The following is an 18,774-nucleotide window of genomic DNA, read 5'->3' as shown; positions in this document are numbered from 1 at the left end:
AACAATCTCAATTTAAGAAATCTTGTCAAGTTAAATTATCTGTCCATGCAGCAAGATCATTTCCCTCAGATTTAGTATTTTTATCTTGTTTTTGCAGTGAAACATGCCAGATTACAAGTGGGGTATCAATAAAATAATTAATTCTGGTGTGTCTTTGTGGTGATTTATATTTATAGTTGTTAGCTTAATTGTTTCTGCTCACCTTACCTCCACTCTTACCAAAAAACAGATCAGTGATGCTAGGAAACAAAATCAAAATACCATTAAAAATATGCCAAATTAGCTATTTCCTGTTAACATCGGATATACAGGAAACTACTGCCCTCCGGTGCCCAGCATATAGTTTTTAACCCCCTGGGATTGTGCGATACAGACCTTGTAGCTCTGGTCAGTGCAATATAGTTGTTGTTTTTTACAAATAATTATAATATATTTAATAAATGTAAGTGCAATATTTAAATGTTTCTCCAATGCTGATCCTGTGCTCCCTGGTGGTGGTGGTGATGATGATGATGATGATGATGATGATGATGATGATGATGATATCTGAGGCTTCAACTTGTTGATGTTTTAATTTTTTTGTTTTAGTTTGCTGTCTGTATTTTATTGTCATTTGCAAGTGATTGTGTTGTGATCTACGTGCTTCACCGTGCCCTTGCTCATCTGGAGAAAACTGGTGCTTATGTGAGAATCATGTTCTTTGATTTTTCAAGAGCATTCAAAACCATCCAACCCAACATACTCAAAAACAAGCTGACAGAGATGGGAGTGGATCTTTCCTTCATCTCCTGGATCACAGATTACCTGACAGGAAGACCACAGTATGTCAGGTTGGGGAACTGTGTTTCTGGGACATTAATGAGCAGCACAGGGGCTCCACAAGGCACTGTTCTGGCTCCATTCCTGTTCACACTGTACACAGCGGACTTCAAATACGACTCTGAGTCCTGCCACATCCAGAAGTACTCGGACGACTCTGCTATTGTGGCATGTATCAGGAATGGACAGGAATCTGAATATAGGGATCTGATAAAAGCCTTCAGTGACTGGAGTCACAAGAACTATCATCCGCTACACAAAACCTTTATGGACCAAAAAAACAGCAGTGGACGGCTCCTCTCTCTCTGTTGCAGGACGGAGAGATTCAAAAGATCCTTCTCTCCTACAGCCATCAGACTGTCTCATTCTAACAGAGATTCTACCAGACTAACTGAATTTACCCTCGGGGATAAATAAAGTCATTTTGATTTTGATTTGATTCGATTTTTGATTGCGTGTAATGCAGTTTTTAGTAGTTGCACAAATTTATTTCTTTGTACTGCTGGTAAAATGACATTAAAAGTTCTGGAGCATATTATTTCTATGATTTCATTTATTCATATTGGACATTAGCATAAATGATATCCTCAAAAAGCGTAAGTCACACTGAATCTAAAAATATGTCTGTGTGATTCAACTGAATTATGACTCAGAGAGGAAGTGTGATTTTTGACACGAATTGCGACAACTGGTTTAAAGTACCATAGCAGCCTCCACGAGCTGTGTGTCAGAGTGGCTGTTTCAACCCTGATTGGGTTGTTAAACGAACCAAACTGCATTAACTTACTCCCTATTGTTTTTAGAAAACTGGCATGCACCTGCCTCTTTCACTTCATGGAGTTATTATTGCCTCACATCTTTATCTACGCGCCCCCCTTTTCAACTCCCATCACTCCCCGGTTTAAAATCCTCCGCTCTCAGGTTTAGAATAGCAATGGAGAACCTTGGACTGGATATTGGTGCCGACTTCTGCATTCTTTCTAAGAATGTCTTAATGGAGCTTAACATGGATTTATATAAGAATCATTTCAGTGTGAGTTAAGTATTTCAGTCAGAGCTAACACCCTGCTTTGGCTGAAAAGAGCTGTAACATCTGTAAGCTCAAACACTGCTGATTATTTCAACAGCAGATGTGTTTAATCTAGACCTCAGCAGCTATCACACATCACCCTCTGCTGGTCAAATCCTTCACTTCTACTCACAAACATCAAGGCATGAGAAGTGAGCAGCCGGGGAGCTAAAGGTGAGCTACAGTGCCACCCGGTGGCCACATAAGGAACAACAACAATATCTTTATATATAGAGTCATGGGAAAAAATATTAGACCATTGTTTTTTAAATTTCTTGCTCATTTTATTGCCTGGTAAAACTAAAGTTGCATTTGTTTGGACAAATATAGTGATAACATCAAAAATAGCCCATAAGAGTTTAAATAAAGAGCTGAAAAAAGTAAAAAAAAAGACCCTAAAAAAATGTTTAAAAAAAACTAAAAATGCATCAAAATCAATTTTGTTCTTAATTTAAAAGACAATTCCCCAGCCAAAAATTATTTATTGCATGGAAAATAACCACATTTTTGTGTTTTTTTTCTTCATAAAAAACATCAGTGACATTGTGCAATAAAACTGGCATTTAAAGGGCTAAAATCCTCAAAATCTTTGAATTTTTGGTAGTTCTGAGCAGGGCAGAAGTTGTTTAAGAGATTTATGCAATCTGACACTACACAAAAACTAAAAATGCATTAAAACCAATTTTGTTCTTAATTTTTGACATATCCAAGGCTGTGATAAAAACCAATGCCCCAGCCAAAAATTATTTATTGCCTGGAAAATGACCACATTTTTGTGGGGTTTTTTTCATAAAAAAAACATCAGTGACATTGTGCAATCAAACTGGCATTTAAAGGGCTAAAATCCTCAAAATCTTTGAATTTTTGGTAGTTTTGAGCAGGTCAGAAGTTGTTTAAGAGGTTTATGCAGAAAAAAAGTAGAAAAAAATATTAATCTGTTAAGTTTTTATCACGTTTTTTTGGAAGTGGACATTTTCAGCCCGAAGGGCCCCAGCCAAAAATTATTTATTATATGGAAAATGACAACATTTTTGTCTTTTTTCTCTCCATAAAAAACATCAGTGACATTGTGCAATCAAACTGGCATTTAAAGGGCTAAAATCCTCAAAATATTTGAATGTTTTGTAGTTTTGAGCCGGGCAGAAGGTTTAAGAGATTTATGCAGAAAAAAAGTAGAAAAAAATATTAATCTGTAAAGTTTTATTGTGTTATTTTGGAGGTGGACATTTTCAGCCTTAAGGGTCTAAAGGGTAGTAAGTTTTAAATCTGACACTACACAAAAACTAAAAATGCATTAAAACCAATTTTGTTCTTAATTTTTGACATATCCAAGGCTGTGATAAAAACCAATGACCCAGCCAAAAATTATTTATTATATGGAAAATAAACACATTTTTGTGTTGTTGGTTTTTTTTTTCATTAAAAAAAATCAGTGACATTGTACAATCAAACTGGCATTTAGGGTTAAATTCCTCAAACTATTTGAATGTTTGGTAGTTTTGACCAGGGCAGAATTTGTTTAAGAGGTTTATGCAGAAAAAAGTTGGAAAAAATATTAATCTGTAAAGTTTTATAGCGTTTCTTTGGAGGTGGACATTTTCAGCCCAAAGGGTCTGAAAGGTTAGTAAATTAGCCCAGAGGGTTAAATAATCACATCCTCAACCATGATTTTTGCAGCTCTAAAATATAATCAACATTTTTTTTGTTTCAGTCTTATTCTAAACTGAACATTTAAAACTTCACAAAGGTATGATTTATTACAGGGCAGTTGCAGTGGATTGCATTATATTAAACAGGTATTGCTCCGTTAACCCTGAACAAAAATTTAAGTGCTAAAAAAGAGGAGCCAACCACTTATCAAAGCCTCTATTATTCTCTCTTTATACAAGTAACTGAGTTGGTTTAAGTGAATCAAACCCCCTGCTGTGCTGTGTGAGTGAGGACGTTCCCTCAGAGAGTCTGAATGAGCCTGGACGCCTCACAGAGTGGATGATCCTCCGTCGACTCATTTCAGAAATATCGGGTTGTGAGGAGAAACGGGCCCTTTTGGGATTTCAGCCAGCTGGATTAAAGAAAAGAGGCCGCCCCGTCTTTTCAGAATATTGAGAGCAATCTTGGTGCTTTTGACGTGTCTGTCAGCAGGGTGCTTTAATTTAGTGATCATTTTTAGACCCCGGCCTGATCTCCCCGCAGAGCCTCTCATACAGATGCTCCAGTACATAATGATCCCGGCTAATTGTGTAGATAAATTCAAAGGCCTGGAAATAGCTAATAACAGCCTCACTGAGGTCGATTTACCAGCAAATGTCAGGCGACGGAATAACAATTCATGAAATGGAAGAACGGTTTATTGATTCAGTAAGACAAACATGATAAACTGGCTGCTGTATGTCTTGACTGCAGCTCTGGAAATCAATTCCTCCACAGCGCGCAGCAGAGGACGGCTGATATCAGCCTCTAACATGCCTGTTTGAGTTGTTGCTGAAAGATGAACCCATCTTTTCTCATTAAAGTTCATTTATTTTTCCCGAGCAGAAAGGGCCTTGCTCTGGTTACCATGACAATATTTATTCCAGCATGGAGAACCGTGATATAAGCCTGCCGAAGCCAAGGACGTGCGTGTCTATCATAAACAAAAAGATGTCTCGCTCCTTTCAGAAGCCCGACCAAACGAAGCAGGAGATAAAAAACAAAAGGTGAGCAAAAGTGTGAAAATTGAACTCTTCACTTCTTAGTTGGGATGCAAGTGTGAGGAAATTTTCCAACGATCAAATAAAACCTTAAATACACCTGGTATTTTACAGGAAAACGTATTCGTGGATGATGCTCATATCTGTAGAGCGCTCATTTTGTCAGTCAACTCACAAAGTTCAGACAGGAGGTGGAACTGACAAAAAAATCACTGCAGATTGTCGACTGTGGTGCGTCCAGTCTGAACAGCACAATTGGTTTTGGTCAATGAGGCCGAAATGAAACGGGTTCCGCTGCACTTCCTGTAAAATTCCTGTAAAGGTTTCCAAAGTGCTGCACAAAAAGATAAACACAATAAATGGATAACACAATAAAAAGGTCAATGAAAAGATGAAGTAGACAATAGAACGATAAAATAAATAAAATGCACTGCCCGAACAAAATAAAAATATGTACGTATACATAAAATCATAAAATCAACACGTGGTGTCAAAAGCCATAGAGAAGAGGTTGGTTTTAAAAAAAGATTTAAAATGAGACACTCGAGCTATGCTTAAAAATTGATATCTGTGTCTAATAGGACTTCTGTCCTTCTGTTTATATGCAACTGAGAAAACTGAATAACTGACGGGAACGTGTCCTCCTCCTCAACACTGGGTGGTGATATGCGTTGTTTCAGCGGGTTAATATGGCGCCCATATCGGTTGACCTCGGTTTGACACTTTGCTACTGACCGGCTAATGTGACCAACTAATGCGACAGGATGATGCACAAGCAGCTAAGGCGCAAGTGTCTAATACGCAAGCGGCTAATGTGACCGGCTAATGTGCAAGCGGCTTATGCGCAAGCGGCTAATGTGACCAACTGATGCGACCGGCTAATGCGCAAGCGGCTAATACACAAGCAGCTAATGTGAAAGTGGCTAATGCACAAGCAGCTAATGTGACCGGCTTATGCGCAAGCGGCCAATGCGACCGGCTAATGCGCAAGCAGCTTATGCGCAAGCGGCTAATGCGCAAGCGGCTAATGTGACCAACTAATGCGCAAGCGGCTAATGCACAAGCAGCTAATGCGACCGACTAATGTGCGAGCGAATGCTTTTGTTCCCAATTTCACATTCAAAGTAAAAATATATTATGGACAAAGTGCATGAGACACAGCATCTGCTGCCTCTATTGAATACAACTTGAATACTCCGTGCAAATGTTTAAATTAATTACAGAAAATAAACATTTAATAAGATGTTTTTCTTTTTCACTCAACGTGATCTGAGATAAAACATTTGTGTTCGATTGTTGGACTGTTGTCTCTGTTCCCTTCACTGTGTAGATGATTCAGAAGCCATATGTTTCATTTAAACTGATTAGTGTTTTGATTGGATGTTACCATTACAGAATTACACAGATTAAAATAACTCATAACTCATAATTGCAGCATCCGTCGTCCAAGGCATTGATAACATGCTGAGTATTTTACAATTTCAAGGTTGTTTTTTTAATTTGATGTATGTGGGCACTGATATAGCAAAATGAACTAAACGTAGGGCTGAATAACTTGGAAAAAATGTCTACTTGCAGACAATTTGCAATATTTGATTAGTTATTGCAATATGATCCACGATACTGGAGGAAATTATTATGTATGCATCATTGAAAAATATATCAAAATGCTAATGATGTGATTTTAGGCAAGGAAGTCTGCAGATATTGATTTGTAGGTTGGGACATCTCTGCAGCACAGCAATACTTCATTATGAATGGGAATTTGACATGCACTTGGCAAATATTGCACCTACTCCATTATCCATATTGGCAGTATTCTGATTAATTGTTCAGACATATCTGAATGGGCTTTATTTCTAGAACAAAAAGGGAAAATAAAACGTTGGGCAAAGTGGGCAAATCATGTAATCAATGTGTAATCGATGTAGGGCTGCACGATTATGGCCAAAATGATAATCACGATTATTTTGATCAATATTGTAATCACGATTATTCATCATGTTAGGGAAAAACATCTGTATTTTTATTGCACTACTTTTAAACAAACAATAGGAAGAGTTTTTAGTGTGTGTACAGAGTGTACTACACTACTACAGAGCTAACTGTTAGCCTATTAGCAATTTGCAGACTGGACGCTAAGGGGTTAACATCCTCTCCCGCTCTGCAGCTGGGAGAGACTGCTGCAGGAGGACTGTGCCGCTTCGACTCGTTCTTACTCTTCTTAATGAGCCGTGGGGGCCGGCGGCTCGTTAAGAAGAGTAAGAACGAGTCTCCAAAAGTCTCCAAAAATTCGATTAAATGTGCAGCCCTTAATCGATGTATGCCTGAATATGGTCTAACCCCGGCAAACCTACTCCTCAGCTGGACTTTTTTCCTTTTTCCTTCCTTTCCTTTTGCCTTCTGACACCCATAAGTTGCCTCCAAAGCAACATGTCAAAGGAATAGTTTTCTTTAAAAACAATATATTGTGAAAAACTGCATGTAATTAAATTCCACACAGGTTGAATAAAAGGAATCCCAGGGATAAAGGAAGTCACTTATTCAGTTTAAACTATTTACTATTTACTATGTACTAACCTTTTAAAAAACAAAGGTCGAGCTGTCAGCTTCTGTTTTTCAGATACTACTCTGCTTCATGTAGCAAAAATGTTGTTACTTCCAGTCAGTAAAGACTGCAAGCAAGCTAAGACGCTCGCTCGTTTTTGGAATCCATTGTGGATTTTTCAAGGGAGCTAAACTTTAAATGAAGTGGAACAATTTTAGAACTGACATGGAAACAAACTGTTTGAAACAAATCAATCAAGACATTTTAACACCAAAAATGAAGTGGTGAAGTGGACAGCAGGGCAGAAAACATGCAGCAAAGTGTAAAAATACAGCCATGGAAAAAAATATCAGACCACCTTTTTCTTCAATGTCTTGTTTATTTTAATGCCTGGTACAACTAAAGGTACAATTGTTTGGACAAATATAATAATAACAACAAAAATAGCTGATAAGAGTAGGGATGTCCTGATCCAATCATGTGATCGGAAATCGGGGCCGATCACGTGGTTTCAGACTCGATCGGAATCGGACATTATGTCCCGATCAGGGATCGGATATATGTGTATTCAGCATGATAGCATTTTACTGCAGGCTGCATGTCAATAAGCGAAGCAGAAGTTCACACACTCCAACCTAGGTGGCGCTAATGCACCTTAAAGTTGGTGTCGCCGCCATTACAAGAAGAAGAAGAAGAGAAGAAGAAGAAGAAAAAAAACAACAACGCGGCAGCAGTTTAATCCGACACGCGAGTATGTCTGCAGTCTGGAAGTATTTTAAAGTGAACGAAAATAACACTGCGATTGCAAACTGTGAGGTATGTAAACTGGGAATTTCAAGAGATGGCAAGCACATTACTGACCTTACTTTATAACACTGTGGCACTTTTATTTGCTTATTTGTTTACATGCCTGCCAGGTATTTTAAGTTGAGCTGCTGTTCATTTTTATGTTTGACATTTTTATTTAAAATATTCTGTTGCACTAAAGTACAAGGTGAAATTTTTTATTTGTAATTATTACTTGATTGTAGCCTGGCTAACACCAGACTATTCTCAAATGAGGTCTAGTCTGGCAACCTACAATGTATTTCTCCGTAGAGGAGGTGTGGTTTACGATCCTCCGGAGCCGTTTATTGGGCGATTAGAATGCCTATCAAAAGCGTCTGTAGGTAGCTCTTAGCCAATCGTATCAGTTATACCAGATGACGTAGTAGAGCAACAGAAATGGATGTTTGTTGTGTGTGTGTGTGTGTGTGTGTGTGAGAGAGAGAGTGTTGCTCGCTGCTTTGCTTCTCCAGTTCTCGCTTTCTGCAAGATTATTTATTTTCACGCTTTATTCCCCCTCATGTCATTCAGCCACACACATCCACTGATTTTATGGGCAATAAACAAGCTGCTGCGGGTCTCTCGGCGGCTTCGCTGTCCCCCGGCTCGTAGCGAGATCACCGGCGGTGACCGGCGGTCTCGGCGGTGACCGGCGGTCTCGCCAGTGCGCCGATATGAGCAGGCGCTACCGGTGATCTCGCTATGAGCTGGGGGACAGCGGAGCCACCGAGAGACCTTTCGCCTTTCAACTTTCGCTCTAAACTATTTAAAACACCATCTACAGCTAAAGAGAGTTTCGCGTCTGCAGCAGCCATGTTGGATCCGGAAAACTACAAGCTTCCAAGTGCCGAGTACTACGCGTCATCGTCTTGCCGTCCCTCCCCGCTCTGTTATTGGATCCCTAAAACAGGGCTAAAAAACTGCCGTGGTTTCCAGACTGGATGGAGGTTCGAAATTAAATTCGAGCGCGCAAGGCAGTCTGGGTATACCCAGGCTAACTTGATTGTTCAAGCTACCTCAAAGAAGTGCTCAAAGAATGTTTGTTAAATGATAAAATAAAAAAGGCACATCCTGGATCTGTTTCTTCGTTCTTCATTTTTTTTTATGTATTATAGAAGTATCGGATCGGGACTCAAAAAAAATCGGGGGCAAAAAAACCTGATCAGAACATCCCTAGATAAGAGTTTAATTTAAGAGCTGATATCTAGATATTTAACATGGTTTTCATGACTGTAGATGTAAAAATTATTTAAAAAAATCACAAAATGACACAAAAAAATAAAAATGACTAAAAAGACACCAAATGACCAAAAATAGATGTAAAAATTATTTTTTTTAAACCAAATTACAAAAAATAGATGTAAAAATGATCAGAAAATGACACAAAATTATCGAAATAGAAACGAATTGACCAAAAAAAGATGCAAAATTGACTAAAAAAGACACAAAATGGCCATTAATAGATGTAAAAATGATCAAAAAAGGACACAAAATTATCTAAATAGAAACAAATTGACCAAAAAAGGATGTAAAAATGACACAAAAATGACCAAAAATAGATGTAAAAATGATCAAAAAAGGACACAAAATTATCGAAATAGAAACAAAGTGACCAAGAAAAGATGTAAAAATGACCAAAAGTAGATGTAAAAATTATCAAAAAAGAAACAAAATGACAAAAAAATTGTTTTCTTAATATCATATATGTTAAACATTTGAAACTACGTGTTTCAGAAAAAAACACAGTTCAGGTTGGAAAGAGGTGTACGTGTACTCTTCAGTTTATAGACCACCTCACATGGAAGACTCCTCTGATCAGGTCTCCTCTCAATCTTTCTGACTTTAAAGACCTCATAAGGGGGAAGTAGGGCTTCTCTTTCTGACTCCCCGAGCTTAGAGACAAAATTATGCCAAAAAAGACACAAAATTATGCCAAAAAAGGGCAAACTTACCAATGAGATGACCAAAGAATCTGAGGTAAACTGTTCACCAGCAGAACAGTGTTGGAGTTGGAGCTGATATCTAGACTTTTCCATGGTTTTCTTAATAATCATTTTGGTTTTTATCAAGAAAACCATGGAAAATGTCTAGATATCAGCTCTTAAATTAAACTCTTTTTTTTTGTTGTTATCGTCATATTTGTCCAAACAAACGTACCTTTAATTGTACCAGGCATTAAAATTAACAACAAACTGATGAAAACAATGGTGGTCTAACTTCTTCAATGACTGTATCACTTTTTTGTGTCTGACTCACCAGTCTGTGTGCTGATCATCGATGACCAGCAGGATCTTGGGTTTGCGTACGACAGGTTTAGGTGGCTGGCTGCTTCCTGTTGAGGCTGCTTCAGCTGCTGTTGCTGCTGACTTGGCGTGTGCAGCGGCAGCGACGTTCTGGGCCATCTGAGCACTCTTCACCACGCTGGAGAAGGAGCTGAGGAAGCTCCCCGCGCCCGAGGAGGAGCCGGTAACCGGGGCCGGGCCGGTGCCCGAGGCCGGGTTAGGGGCCGGAGTCGGGATACTCGGGGGCTGCCGCCTCTCTGTGGCCGGGGAGGCGGGGGAGGAAGTGGATGAACCTGGAGGGGTTGGCCTCTGCAGGTCCATCATGTAGCCGTTGGGGAGGTTGGCCACAAAGCTGCTGTCGGACAGGCGCCGGCGGAGGTAGTTCATGGTGATGGGCTGGTGGGTCCGTCAGGCCTGAGGAGGTGAGGGGGAAGAATGGCTGAAATCCTGAACGGGAACAGAGGAAAGGGAGAAAGGATCTGTCACAATTAGTTTTTGTAAAGCTGTTCATATCATATACAGAGATGGGAGTGGATCTTTCCTTCATCTCCTGGATCACAGATTACCTGACAGGAAGACCACACTATGTCAGGTTGGGGAACTGTGTTTCTGGGACATTAATGAGCAGCACAGGGGCTCCAAAAGGCACTGTTCTGGCTCCATTCCTGTTCACACTGTACACAGGGGACTTCAAATACAACTCTGAGTCCTGCCACATCCAGAAGTACTCGGACGACACTGCTATGGCATGTATCAGGAATGGACAGGAATCTGAATATAGGGATCTGAAAAAGTCCATAATCCTATCCTAAAACTGTGGAAAAAGCATCTGTAAAAACACCAACAAGTTTGCTCTGCTACGTCGCATTGCCTCTGGTACTATGCTGAATTTATTCTAATAATGTTTAAACAGGCTGTATTCATTTTGTACACAGCTCTAAGTAGTTTTTACTTGTTGGAGGGCTGTGGACATATTGTGGCAGACATGTCGTAGCATCCACGTCTCATTTTTTGAGTCAGGTCTTTCCCTCAGGAGCTGGTGGAGACCAAAACAGAGCTAAAAGAAAAGTGAATGCTGGACTTCCAGATATTTTTATCGCAAAGTGAGAGCAAATGTTCAGTCAAAGTCAAATATGACATGTCACAAGTAGTCTAGATAACTTAAAAACTTCATGGGGTTTAAATGAGAAACAAAGTTGGATGTCGTCCGCATATAAATGATAAGAAATGTTAAAACTGTTTATGATCTGTCCTAGGGGCAGTAAGTACAGTGAGAACAACAGTCTGCTCGTTGTGCTAACCTCATAACCTTAAATTCTTACATTATTTAAATTCCACATTTTGTGCATGAATCTACATACCATGCTCTCGAATATAAACCAGAACGATTCTGATATGGAAATCTCGGCACGCTGTTACCCCACGACCGTGATGCTTCGGCATGACAAACAGTTACAGCTATACTACTTTATTTAAGACAATTAAAAATCAATGTATTGCCCAGCCCTATATTATCTAGTGAGTAAAATGACAAATGGAGAATTACATTTTGAACATTCACTGAGCTACAGCACGTGTGAGTATCCCAGGACGAGATTTTGTGGCACATTTATATATATAGTTCAGCTGGATATTGTTTAAAGTGATGCTTTTCTGCTTTCATACTAATTAGCAAACATCTGATCTGAGATCACAAGTCAGACCTTGAAAACGAGTGTCAAGCTCTGGAAGGTGCCAAACAAGAGCTGATACACAGTTCCAGTGAAAGGGTGTACCAAGGTGATTTTTCTCACATCTTTGAATCTACTCAACCTGATTTGCATAAGTTACAGAGTTGGGCAGAAACCACTGGCAAATAATTCAGTGACACAGCAGTTGTGATGCAAAGTTGGAGCAGTGATTCACAGCTCATTTCTTTGTAAAGCAGATAGAGCCCGCTGGGAAAAGGAAACAGTTATGTAACACATGGAACCCAGGGTGGCAGAGAGAAGACATTCAAACAGATTAGCTATCAAACAGCAACCAAGCACGCATGCTAGCAGTAGGGGAGAATAAACCCTTAAACCTGATTAAAACTAGGGCGCTCCCACAGTAAATGGAGCTTGGATGAGATGAAAGTGCATTTCTTATTGAGGCGTCACGTCTCAGGCGGATGTGCCCGGTGTTTGCTGCGTTTTTTTGTAGTTTAAGGGGGGGAGAAGGGTCTAACAAGCCCTCAGAAAGAGGAAAAGGATGCGTGGCAAATGTTTCATCTTGACAAGTTAATGTAGTCAGACGATTACCACAAGGAAGTCTTTATGAAGCCTGAAAGTTGTAGCTTCTGCCTGAGCATCTGTAGTCAAGAATATCCTCTATTCATAGCTTTTGTAGCAGTATGTTTCTTTTCCCAAGACTGCACTGATTCCCAAAGGGGGACTTCTCTTTTTTCTTGCCTTCCTCCAGAGAGACATCAGGAGTTCATGGAGCCTCATTTATACCAATGAAGGCAGACAGCATATTAGAAACACCTCTTACAATACAATCCAAAAGCAACACGAGCTTCTGAATTAGCATAAAGGTGAATTAGGACCTATCTAAAGCAAATTCATCAAAGACTGAACATTATCACATTCATGAAGGTAAGAGTTCCTGGTGTTAGAGTCAGCAATAATAAACTGCCAATTGTAATACCAACTTGTAAGGTTGTTGCTAACATGCTAGCAAACCTTTGAATATTTAAACACCCAGCAGACCATTAGTATTCAAATGGAGTCATGTTTCTAGCCACCTTTTGAATTTAAGTCCAACACTCTCAATTTGGCTTCATTTGGTATCTCTGGCTCTTTAACAGCTCAATATAATACATACAATTGTCTTAAACAACCTAGTATAGCTTGGGGCTGGGCGATATGGACCAAAAGTCACATCCTGATATATTTAGGCTGAATATCGATATACAATATATATCCCAATATTTTTATCGCAAAGTGAGAGCAAATGTTCAGTCAAAATCAAATATGACATGTCACAAGTAGTTTTATTGAAACCATTTATTTAAGTAAACATAAATACTGTATAACAACAGGAGTACCACTTTTAAAAAATCAAAGCTCCATGAAGTGCACATTAAAATAAAAAATATCTTAAATAAAAATGGCCTATGAAATAAAATCGGCCAATCTTTTTCTGATATAAATATATTTATATGAGAAAAGAATTACGAATATTACAAAAGAACTAAATATGACAAACCCTAGTAAGGGGTTAAGAGGGTAAATCAAAACATTAGAGTTGAGGGTAGGGCTGGGCGATATATCTATATAAAAAATATATTGATATATTTTTTTAAAAATATAAAAATATAAAAAATATATTGATATATTTTTTAATGTGATATGGAATTAGACCATATAGCATATATTGACATAGTTCATTTTTTTTTCTTTCTTTATATATAAATGCTGCCCTTACTAGGGTTTGTCATATTTAGTTCTTTTGTAATGTTCGTTATTCTTTTCTCCTATAAATATATTTATTCCAGAAAAAGATTGGCCTATTCTATTTCATAGGCTTTTTCTTATTTAAGATATATTTTTTATTTATATGTGCACTTTATGGAGCTTTGATTTAAAAAAAAAGTTCTGTTCTTATACAGTATTTATGTTCACTTAAATAAACTGTTTCAATAAAACTACTTGACATGTCATATTTGACTTTGACTGAACATTTGCTCTCACTTTGTGATGAAAATATCAGGATATATATCATATACATCTATATTCAGCCTAATGATAACCTAATAAAACAATGAGCTGAAAGATGCTAAAATGCTCCATACAGCTGAAAGGTCCGGTAGAATGAAGATAATTCTTTGCTGATACAAAAAATTAATTAGTGCAGCTTTAAAAATACCTAAATAGATTCCTTCCTCAGTAATTTCCTCAAACAACAGGGAACTAAATTTTAACTTACACAAAAATAAATATTGCATTTCTAAGGACCTTCTTTCGGCTAGGATTCATACAGATTCAGATTTGGTGTTGCATTCTTTTGCTGTGTCAAATACAGGCTCATTAGAATATACCAGCCCCTATCTGAGTATCTCCACCCTCGGCTTGAGAACTACCTTTACAGAGGTGCAGCATATTTTCTTGCAAGTCTGTTACAGCAGACTGGACATTCTTTTTTTCTCAAAGTGACAGGTGCTAAAACAGTCCGTTCAGGATGGATACAGGTATATTCAAACAGACAGTATGAGAAAAACAACGTTTCTTTTATATTAAAGCATGTGGACATGTTCTCGTAGAATCCCAAAATACATATATATGAAGCTGAAAAAGAGCATAATATGTCTCCTTTAATACTCAAGTTTTTGGGTTCAGTGTTTTGGCCAGGGGCAGCACAGCAGATGCTGGTTGTCATGAAGAATAACACCAAAATGGGAGATGTAATGTGCCTTCCAGGGGTGAGGCTGAACAGCCTATGTTCCTGCAGAGGGAATGGGCTTCCCCCTGGGAATTTATGCGTTTGTGTCAACCACAACACGGCTCTTACAGAGCAAACTACCAAGTCAAATTATCAAAATAGCGAGAAAATAGAAGGCAGAATGAAGACGAACAACAAGCAGTGGCAATTACAGTGGCAGGGCCACTGATTGCCAGCTCAGCCCTCTTTGTAACAACTTGATCCCATTGGACAGATAAGGAGCTGTCTGTTGAAATGCTGAAAATCACTATCTTTACACCACTGGTACATTCCCAGCTTTCTCTACCACAAGTAAGCTGCCTTCCCTTTGTGCCTGAGCACAGCTGAAGCTTTTAAATCCTTAAAGGCTTTACCTCTTAGTTTTCTGTGCAGTCTTTTCACACTGGGAGGGAACCCCATGCTCTGTTACTGCTGACCTGGTGGCAAACATGACTGATAAGGAGCTATACAAACAGAAATAGAGCAAAAAGAGCACCATGGGTTATACACGTATTTATGATCCTTCAATAATCCTGGTGCGCTAAGCGTCTGCTGGAGTGGTCGTTATGACATATGATATTAAATGCTCAATATTTATAGACTGCACTCCACCCTGACAGACACGTATAATTGAAAGCTGCTGAGTGATGCAGTAAGCAATGCAAAGAGGAAATATTAGAGAAGTCCTCAAACTAACAGCAAGAAGGACTTTGGCTCAGCAGTAATCACAGGCTTTGCTCTGTAATGACGGGGAGGAGCCGGATAATGCCACACCATACCCTGGGACCCCTGCTGTGTGTTGGAGTGTTACTTATTCTATATTTAAAAATCCTGTGATTGATGAAGACACAGCTTAAGGGAGATGCTAGTTCCTTTTCTCAATTTTTTTTAAATTTCTTTTGCATCCTGATTGTGAATCTGCTGAATCTATCACATATTCTGATGGCTGTTCTGTGAATTTACACACCAAAGCCTGTTAGAATTGTCAACTAATTGGTTAAGGACATGCAGTGCTGTCGATCCATCTTCTGTTTGCCACCTTACATGTCCAAATAATTAAATAATGAGTAATATTAATTTTCAAATGTAACTGCAAATACCCTAGATGTTGATTTTCTTAACAAGATAAATGTGAGGTGAACTCTGGGGTTACTTCTGAATGAAAGATGTGCTCCTCAATGATTCTCTTGAATTCTTGAATAATTTTCAATAACCATCCTCTTGTAAATACTGTTTAACAGCTTCAATAGAAATGTGGACTCAGTAAAAGCGCAACTTTCGTATAATTTAACAACAAATACTTAGATCCTCATATCTTTAAGCTGCATTTATATAATTTTCAGCAGGTTTTGAGGCGTGTTTTCCTTATTTTTTTATTTTATTTTATCATTTATCACAGCCAGAAAAAAACTGTTACTGTCAGATTTTCTCATTTCCGACTGTCCTTGAATAATTCATGTGTGACGAATGCTTCCGTCGGGATAAATATCAAGATCTAAACTTAAAACAGTGATGTTTCATCAAAATTACTTTGTTTTTTTTTTAACAAAATTTAACTGATACATGTAGAATAAGGGCTTAGTGAACTAACTAATTCCTATAAAAAACATTCAATTCTGAGTTCCTCAATACAACTATGAAAGGTAAAACCAACAGTCACGTGAGAACACAGAGTATTAAACACAGAGCTGAGGGGGCGTTCCCGGTGGCACACCTGGTAGAGCGCATACCACAGAGGCCCAGTCCTCGTGAGCAGGCGGCCGGGGTTCGAATCCGGCTCGGAGCCCTTTCCCGCATGTCTTCCCCTCTGTCTCCCCCTTTCACTCTCTGTACTGTCAATAAAAGCTACAAATGCCAAAAAATTATCTTTAAAAAAAAACACAGAGCTGAGAGGAGAGGACAATAGAGGTACTAAGTAGGGATGGGTACCTTTCACATTTGAACCGATACGGTACCGATACCCGGTACCGGTACTCAACGGTACCAATTTTCGGTACTTTTGCGTTTGTTTATGTGGTAATAAATGTTAATTTGTTTAATAATAAAATCTATTTTTTTCAATTCAACATATTTATTTCTCAAAATATAAACTTTAAAAAATATATCAAAACAATATAAAATCCAGGATGAGCAGTGCTTTATTGTTGAGCGAACGTGCATTTTGTAACATGAAGGTTGCAGTGTTATCAAAGAATGCAGAGGAGCGCTCTCAGGTTGCAAGTGCACGGAGGAGAAAAAAAAAAAGGTTGCAAGTGCACGTGTGATTTGTTGTGATGACGTCGTAGCTGTGCGGCGCAGCACCGGTCAGACAGTATTGTGGGCATAGCATGGTTGGAATAAACAAAGTTGAGTCGGGCTGCTCTGTGCACATATCGAGGATGACGCAGGAGTCTGAGGGATTTAATTTCAGCGAGGCAGTTTGGAGTAAATTGGCAGGTAATATTCCTGAGTTGAAGAGCAGAGTATTAGTGGAGGACCAGAGATGCAGCAGCTAGTTGCTAGCTGCTAATGACTGGTCTACAGAAGAATGGAGAGAGCAAACGGAGTAAGGAAGGTCCAATCTCGAGGCAGACGAAGGCCAAGCCCAGGTAGAGACATTGGAGAGATAGCAGCTGGCGGCTAGCAGGCCGGGAGCCGGCTGTTCGTCTCTGCGCCGGGTTGAAAGAGGGCAGCAGCTAGTGGCTAGTGGCCGCGGTGAGCAGACAGGACCAGACGAGGAGGTAAATAAAAAAATAAAAAAATAGTGCGATCGTCAGCACGCTTGTTTATCAAAGATGTTAAATGAAAACAGGTTGAAATCAATGATCAGTTTAAAGTTAACGCCGTTAAGGTACCGAAACATGGTACCGTTTGATTTTACATGAATCGGTACTCGGTAGTACCAATGGAATTCGGTCGGTACCTATAAAAGTACCGAATTCGGTACCCATCCCTAGTACTAAGTAGAGGTTATAAACATATCAATAGTTCCAATATGCATAGACTAAAATAAATTCTAATTTATGACATTGCGTCCTTCTTATCCTGCAAAGTAGGGCTGGGCGATATGGACCAAAGTCATACCCCGATATATTTAGCCTGAATATCGATATATCGATATATATCCGGAAATTTTAATCACAAAGTGAGAGTAAATGTTCAGTCAAAGTCAAAGAAAATTGTGACATGTCACAAGTAGTTTTATTAAAACTGTTTATATAAGTGAATGTAAATACTGTATAACAACAGGAGTACCTTTTTTGAGAATCAAAGCTCCATAAAGTGCATATTTAAATTAAATTAATTAATAAAATAAATAATATCTGAAATGAAAAATAGCCTATGAAATAAAATAGGCCAATCTTTTTTTTTTTATAAATATATTTATATGAGAAAAGAAAAACGAACATGACAAAAGAACTAAATATGACAAACCCTAGTGAGGGCAGCATTTATATATAAAGAAAGAAAACATTTGAACTATATCGATATATGCGATATGGTCTAATTCCATATCACATTTAAAAATATATCGATATATCGCCCAGCCCTACTGCAAAGCATACAATTTTGTTTTACTCTATTTGTAGCCAATAGAGTAGAGTGCTTGTTCCATAGATGCAGGACTTATATATTGCAGACCACAGTGACTAAAACTTGACAGGAGAAAAACATGCTCCGAAACTGTTCTCAGGTTCTGAGGGTTAAGTCTTTTTTTAAGCAGAAACCCCCAACGAAAAATAAATTAATCAACAGCTGCTCTGACAAAGCAATGTAAATGTCAAAGTACCACAAATGGATTAATTCCAGCTCCTCAAACATGAATATTTCGTCGTCTTCTTTGACAATAAACTGAAAAACCTAATCTAAAGTAAGTGCCTTGAGCATCCTTGCTGAGGTTCTTAGACAAACCCTCTTCATACCCCACACCAAGACTCTGACACACAGCCATTGTCTAACACTGGTAAACTGTAACGAGCTTAAAGGGATCAGTGTGTGTCTCCCTGCTGCGCAGCAGTCAAACGTGGCTTTTATTATTCATGACAGTCTGAGCTGGGGGGCCAAGAGTGTAACCAGTTAGAGCAGAGGGTCACTGGACTCAAGTCAAAGTGTGGAGAA

The 18,774-nt window shown here is 38.7% G+C and overlaps 1 protein-coding gene across 1 annotated transcript in view; it reads right to left on the bottom strand.

Moving 5' to 3' along the window:
- The window catches only part of LOC131960997 (synapsin-3-like), a 176,693-nt gene that overhangs the window by 144,335 nt on the left and 13,584 nt on the right, over positions 1-18,774 (bottom strand). The window contains exon 2 of the mRNA XM_059326271.1: positions 10,208-10,680. Coding sequence (XP_059182254.1) covers positions 10,208-10,620 — 413 coding nt within the window. The 5' untranslated portion in view covers positions 10,621-10,680. The remainder of the gene's footprint in view (positions 1-10,207; positions 10,681-18,774) is intronic.

The sequence above is a fragment of the Centropristis striata genome, chromosome 22 (genome assembly GCF_030273125.1).
Source record: "Centropristis striata isolate RG_2023a ecotype Rhode Island chromosome 22, C.striata_1.0, whole genome shotgun sequence".
Classification (NCBI taxonomy): domain Eukaryota; kingdom Metazoa; phylum Chordata; class Actinopteri; order Perciformes; family Serranidae; genus Centropristis; species Centropristis striata.
This window is presented reverse-complemented; position numbering and strand designations above follow the sequence as displayed.